The 7,301-nt window shown below is 46.4% G+C and overlaps 1 protein-coding gene across 1 annotated transcript; it reads left to right on the plus strand.

Moving 5' to 3' along the window:
- Positions 1-3,025: 3,025 nt before the first annotated feature.
- On the plus strand, positions 3,026-4,700 carry CCR75_005451 (uncharacterized protein; the record flags this gene model as incomplete). Its single annotated transcript, XM_067963532.1, has 5 exons — positions 3,026-3,130; positions 3,209-3,532; positions 3,615-3,922; positions 3,987-4,174; positions 4,243-4,700. 5 exons carry the CDS (start codon positions 3,026-3,028, stop codon positions 4,356-4,358), a joined length of 1,041 nt encoding a protein of 346 aa, XP_067818626.1. The 3' UTR covers positions 4,359-4,700.
- Positions 4,701-7,301: the final 2,601 nt, after the last annotated feature.

Consider the following 7,301-nt stretch of genomic DNA (forward strand, 5'->3'; position numbering starts at 1 on the left):
CGGTCAACGCCGTCGTCATCCTTCTGCATGAGCGCGCTGCCGATTGCAAAATTACTTGCATCGCAGACGACGCTAAAGGGCTTATCCGCGTCTGGCAATGCCAAGACCGGTGCCTCTACAAGAGATTGCTTCACTGATGTGAACGCATCTTCTTGTTCTTTTAACCAAACCCATTCTGTGTCCTTTTTAAGGAGATCAGATAATGGTTTAGTTTGCTCCGCATAATTCTTGCTATACTTATGCAAGTAATTAGCGAGCCCTAGGAATTGGCGCAAATCCTTCACATGCCGTGGGATTGGCCATTCCTTTACTGATTTTACCTTGTCTGGGTCTGCTCGTACACCATGTGTACCAACGATGCAGCCCAGTACAGGTATCTCAGGGACCCCTATGACGCACTTTTGCAAGTTGACGTACAATTGGGCGTCCTTTAAAGTCTGCAACACAGCGTCTAAATGACGCTTGTGCGACTCTATTGCGCTCAGCCCGTCCTCGGCCCTACTATGCACGAATACATCGTCAAAGTAATGGGGCGCGTAGGAACGGTGCTGCGCATCACGTGAGCCACCACCCGGTTGATTGTCGCTGGTGTGTTTTTCAAACCTTGAGGCATCACTAGCCACTCGCAAAGCATACCACTTGGGGTGCTTACTGCTGTTTTGGCTACATCGGACTCTCTCATGAGTACCTGATAGTAGTCATCCTTCAGATCCAACGCGGAAAAGATAGTTGACTTTCCATGGAGTTCAACAGGACATCTTTCCGAGGGATTGGCGTTTGCGCCGGTATGGTCGCCGTGTTCAGCTTATTGTAAGCATGAACCACGCGCCATCCACCTGTGGCTTTACGCACACAAAAGGTCGGGCTGCAGTGAGGCGATTTGCTCTCACGCACATGTCCCGCCTTGGCTCGCTTGTCGAAGAACTCATCGATATAATCGACTTGTTCTTTCGGCAACGGCCATTGCCTGGTCACACAATACTTGGTGCCAGGTTCGAGGTATATCTCGTGCTCGATGCCCTATCTGCTGATAGGCGGCTCGGCACTTCTTGTGGGAACACATCGCGATGTTTCCACAGAACCTCAAAGAACGGACTGTCTCAAGGCATCCCAGCCTTGAGCAGCGAACCCTTTCTTTCTTGTCCGTTTCTAGGATGCTCTCGTCCATTGTGGACGACGAGCAACAGTCTACCAATTTGCTTCTGAAACTGGTGCGACTATTTCGTGTATCATTTCTTCCTTTAATTCGGCAAGGAATAGATCCACGACATCTCCGAGAGATTTAATATCTACTTGGCAGATTTAAAGACTTGCCGGAGCACCTCAACTGAGGATGCCTCCGCAATTTCGTCTTTGACGGCCTCGAACACCTCGTTCGAAGGCCCGTCCTCTTTATTAGAGACTGATCCAAAGGTCACTCGTTTAGACGTGCCTTTGATCGTCCTAATCTGTCAGGTACTCGTTCTTCGAGTCACCACGACCTTTGTCTGGGAAGCGGGGTTGCCGTTGCTCTCCTGGCTAACGCACCCCTTCCAACCGCACCAGGCTCTAGGCACTGTACCGGTTCATGCGACGCTTGACTTCCTGTCAGCTCGCTGTCTACTGCCAGCAGGCTCTCGGCTCTTTGCAGGACTACGGGACACATGACTATTTGTCATTGCCCTTTTCACTACCTCAGTCTCCACAAGCTGGGTAGGAATTGGTGACGTTTGACATCCCGTCAGCGCACCCTCAACTGCGTTCGACACGACATCAGTTGCACACGCCTCTCGCAGGAGCACATCCTTTCCGGTGTCCTGCGTAGAGTTCGCAACTATGAGTGTACGCCAGTCTATCCATGGTTGGTGTTCTGCCAATTATATCATGCCTAGGATGAGGTCATACGGACTCTCCATATCTGTGAACTTCTCTTTACAAGAAAAGTCACTAAAGCTGAAGTCGAGTTCTACCTGAACTCCCTTAGACTTAACGAACGCGCCGTTCGCTAAACGAACGGCCGCCTTTTCTTGCGCTAGCCATCCTGGCAAAGCGACTCCAACATCGCCGGTCTCTTTCTTAAATCCGCGAGTTTCACAAAAAAAATTGTGATGCACCCGAATCGACTAGGAGGGTCATCACCTGGTCATTGCCTCGTACTTGAGCGCTATAGACCAGTTGGATTGAGGTCGGAAATCTCGAGATCTCAGGGACTATGCTAATTATTTGTTCCACAACTCTGAATTTAGGGGTAGCTTCAGATTCCGCGTCAGTAGGGCATCCCGCCCCTACTGCACTCCTGCAATTTCCGACCCCTCAATGGTCGATGCAGAACTCATGCGTCTGGCACGCTGGTTCTTGCCATCATCCTTTGGGAAAAAAGTCCTCTAGTTGGGCATCTTTGCCCCAGCAGGGACCCTGGCATAGCAGCCAGCCATCATATGACCGCGCTTGCCGCATTTTATAGCAGACAACGCCTGCATTGCCCAACTCAGTGGGAGTGGCATCTGACCTCTCGGCCGACGGCTTATACCAAACTGTCGCCGAGGCACTTTTGTAAGATTGCTCCTCAACTATGGCAATTTGGATTGCCTCTGCCTTCGTTGACGGCGCCTTTCTGAAAAAGGTATGTCGCGATGGGCCGTGCCGTAGTCCGTTCATAAACGTGGGCACCTTAATGTGCTCCGGAACCGGACTTACGGTGTAATGGGGCACACATCGGTTGGAGAACCGTTGTTGTGGTACATTTACTTTATGGGTAAAATACCCTTTTATTTAATTTTAAAAAATAATAGTTACTTAAATCCCATTTATTATGGGTAATAAATGTGGTCGCCGAACCGCATTATAGTATAAAACGCTGCCCGTTTACTTTTTTAGAAAAGCATAAGACTGAAATAGCCGTAAAGTTGTGCGAGAATTTTAGGACCTGGTGTTGCTGCAGTTCTACGATAATGGAAAGAAAAAATGGCTTATGTGAGCCACTCAAGAAGTGGTTTCGAACATATAAACATTTAATTAGGAGGTGTCGAATTGCTAAGCACCCTCCATGTCGCTCTTCTCGCGCCGGAAGACTCCAGAGCAGCTCGTAAAGCTACTAAGAGATGCACTTGCGGACCCTTCGGCTACGGCTAAGCCCTTAAAAGATGGAACGGTGAGAGTGACTGGAGATTGGCGGCAATCAATTGAGGCTAATACAGTCCCGATACCCTTTCCTGTTGTACTGATCTAGCCCGTAGAAGAAATTACAAAGCGTCTAAGCGAAATGAAGGTACTTCTTTACGGCGATGGAGAACAGGATGCTAAAGCCGAAAAGTGCGTGCAGCTGGCGGAGCTCCTCATTGCGAGCGGCCTTATCCCCAGACTCATTACTGGGCTGTACAAGCTGCCCTTTGAGGCGCGCAAACAATTTGCGCAAGTGTATAACAATCTTATGCGACGAGACCTCGCAGGATTTGTAAGTTATGTCGAGCGTAAACCTGAAATTATCTCGGCGCTTGTGTCGGGCTACGAAAATTCCGAGGTTGCACTTAATTGTGGCACGATGTTGCGTGAGGTACGCTTAATTTGCTGACATGAGAGGTATAGAAGTAAGAATTAGTGATTCTGTTACTTAATCTTGTGGCATGCCGTGACAGTTAATTCGCCACGAAATTCTGGCAGGAAAAATTCTATACTCTCCGAATGTATGGAAGTTTTTCGATGTATACGTTCATCTGCCCAACTTCGAAGTCGGTTCAGATGCCTTTGCCACGTTCAAGGATTTGTTTACACGCCACAAGACGCTGGCTGCTACGTTTCTGACGTCTAATTTTGACGTGGTGTTTGCCAAATACAATTGCCTTCTAATGTCCGAAAATTATGTCACTCGAAGGCAATCGCTGAAATTGCTTGGTGAGATCCTGTTGGACCGCTCCAATTTTGATATCATGATGAAATACATCGGGTAAAATGCTTAAATAACTCATGAGATAGTATATTCAAGCTCATGTTGTCTTTGTTATTTTTAGGGAGAAGGAAAACTTGAAGATGATGATGAATTTATTGCGGGATACAAGTGCGAATATCCAGTTTGAAGCCTTTCACGTGTTTAAAGTTTTTGTTGCCAACCCCAAAAAGCCCGAAACGATTTCTTTAATTCTAGTGAACAACCGCGAAAAGCTTATTGCGTATCTTAAAAACTTTCAAAACAGCAAAGGTACGATTGCAATTGAGGATAGAAGTGGGTATCTGAGCGAATCCGTCGTTTGCACTGTAAATTTATAGAGGATCCACAATTCATTGAAGAAAAAGCGCTTCTTATAAGGACGCTGGAGGGTCTTAAAGTCGGAGAAGCAGCCTGTGAGGCTGCAAGTTCGTCCTCCAAATCGGCATCACAGTGAGAATATCGCTCGGTCCGTTTGGTACAGGTCACAATCGGGCGGGTTTGCGGGAAGCTCAGAACATAATTCACAGAACAGGACAACGCCAATGCTCGATACAACTAAATCTCATCTCTTTACCATCGCGTGGGGACTTTATTCTTGTTAGTCAAGCATACTTTTTAAATATGTTTTACTGACGGGTACCACATGGGTGCTCTCTATTCCTATACGATTGTGCGACCAGCAAATTTTGCTAATGACCAGAACGTGCATCCACGAGTCATTGTGTAACGGTGTAACGGGGGGTATCGTTACATCAAATTAACACTTAAAGGTTGTTATCTACACGGTACTTACTTTACACAGAAACATTCGAAAAGTGTAATGGGGCACACATCGGTTGGTGTCGTGGTTCATTTACTTTATGGGTAAAATACTCTTTTATCTTAATTTTTAAAATAGTTAGTAACTTAAATCCCATTTATTATGGGTAACAAATGTGGTCGCTGCCAGATATAAATCTGGCGGCCAAAATCTGTTTTAAATTAGCTAGGGTAGGGTTTTTAGATATTTGATCTTAATACGTTAAGTGCATTTCTAAGGCTTGCGCATTGATCTGTAAGAGATAGAAGCCTTTTTAAGGTATACCCTCTTGGGCACTAGTTGCCACTTGGTTCTACGAACCCTGAATCCCTTAAACTAGGATTCCTTAAGCTTTAATAGCTTTTACGACTCCCTGAGTTGTTAAACCTATTAGTTCAATAGAACTAAGTGACTCTCTGAGTCTGAAAGTCTTCCTCTGACTTTAAGCGCGAGGTAGCTCCGCTACAAGAAGCCTACTCATTGGTAGACATAGGCCTTTATATCTAATTGCTCCGCGGTAAAGTCAGCACTGGACGCACGCAAAGAGAGACAGATAAGACTTTTTTACATGTTTTGTATTAGTATATAATTTACTTAATAAAAAATAGATAGAAACAGAAGAACTTGATTGTATTAGATACATTTTACCTTTAACCCTCTTTAAAGCAAGTGTATTAAAGAGAGTATTCCTCTGCACGTACTAGTGTACGTGAAGTGACGTGTGGCACCACTTGCACTGAAGCAGTGCGAAGTGGACTTGAAGTAAACAGTACAAGTCGACAGTGCCCCGTTACACCTAGTAGCACTTTGTAGTCCGTCCAAGGACCACAGTTCTATCATCTAACATGGACATGTCAGACGATAATGGAAATACGCATCACGTTTCGCGTGATAGCTACTCCTTTATGAATAACATAGAAAGGAGTGCGGTCTAACGAATGAGTTCGACCGTAGGGAATGATGCCATCCTGGCCATGTTGTCCGGTTTGGACAGAGATGCCATCCATTCATTCAGCCATCGCCTAGTGCATACAACATGAGCTTGACAAGGCGAAGAAGAAAGTAGCCTTGCTTAATCAGCAAGGCTCCCAACAGGCAGAACTGTTGAGGATGCAACAGGTACAGACAGACCCCTGTACCTGGGATGACGTACACGCGTCGTCCGGAAACCTTAGGATATACTTTTCTAAGTATAGGGAATCGAAGAAAACTCCCTTTAAGGGGTTCGTCAAATTAAACGATGCCATAAAGGATCGTAACATCGTCGACGAGCAAATGCAAGTCGCATTTTCTCAATCAAATTTGGCAGGTCGTGCCAAACTTTAGGCTCAGGCCTTAAGTTGCGCGACCCATACGTCTTTGGGTCGCTAGAGGCTTTTAAACCCCGGCTCAAACATACGTTTGAACCGCCTAGGGCTGAGTTCAAAGCTCGATCAGAGCTTCTGAAAGTCAAGCAAGACAAGCGTGATGCTCACGCTTATGCCCAGCATATTCGACTCTTAGCGAGTTGCATCACGAACAATCCAGTTGATGAGCACACGTTGATTACGGTTAACATGCAAGGTCTTAAGGATGGTCCTGTGAAGACCCATCTATTTCGCCTGGAACTGGATACGCTTGAAAAAGCAATATCCGTTGCAGAACAGGAGGACTTTAGCTTGAGACAGGCTCAAGTTATTTCGTCATCGTATCGTCCTCCGAGACGACAAGAGCTTGGAGGTCCAGAACCTATGGACCTCTCTTCTGCCGAAAGCGAGAGACCTCGCTTTTCGAACAATAAACGATGGCAGAGATGCAATTGCTGTCAAAAGTGAGGTCACCACGCTCATGAGTGTAAAGCCTCACACCCAGTACCGAGAGGTACTGAACGAAATTATGGACCGAATGCCAAAAAGGGCAACGGTCGCAGGTCCGACGTTGTTGCGAAATCGCAACACGAGGCGGACCGTAAAGATATGGTCGGGGTCAGTAGGAGCGCAACGCCCTACTGATCCAGCAACCTCAAGAGAATTTGCAAATCTCTTGACGAAAGTTGCTCTATACACACAATCATTACGTGTCTCTCCACCTGGCGTTGAGGTATCAATCATCACCTTGAAATTAAAAGTGACAAATGATTTGTCACTTAGAGCCCTAGTGGATAGTTGAGGAGTCAAATAACTTGATTCGTCGCCAGTCGCTAGAGGGTCGTAGGCTCATATATGTTGAGCGCGACATCCATCCAACGAGGACGACGGTGCGTCTAGCGACAGGCGCATCGTTAACAGTGATGAAACGCGTAGTGAGATTTCACTACACGTTAAAAAGTTTTACAGTATGATGACGATTTCACTGTATTGGATATGGAGGCAAATTTGATGTCATCCTAGGTTTACCTTGGCTCAGAAAGTATTAGCCAAGAATCAGCTGGCAGCCTCGAATTGTAAAGATACCTGCCACTTGTTCACCAGATGGCCTTCGGCGCTGCCTGTGCATTCGCACAGCCGCCGGCAGCTGACTCCACAGTGTGATTAGTCATCACACTGTGATCTTGCTTAGTCGTGCTTACGACGTAACCACAAATGAGGCCATCGCACTCACTTGTAGTACATCCAGACT

This window comes from Bremia lactucae, linkage group LG1 (assembly GCF_004359215.1).
Source record: "Bremia lactucae strain SF5 linkage group LG1, whole genome shotgun sequence".
NCBI classification, from domain to species: Eukaryota; Oomycota; class Peronosporomycetes; order Peronosporales; family Peronosporaceae; genus Bremia; species Bremia lactucae.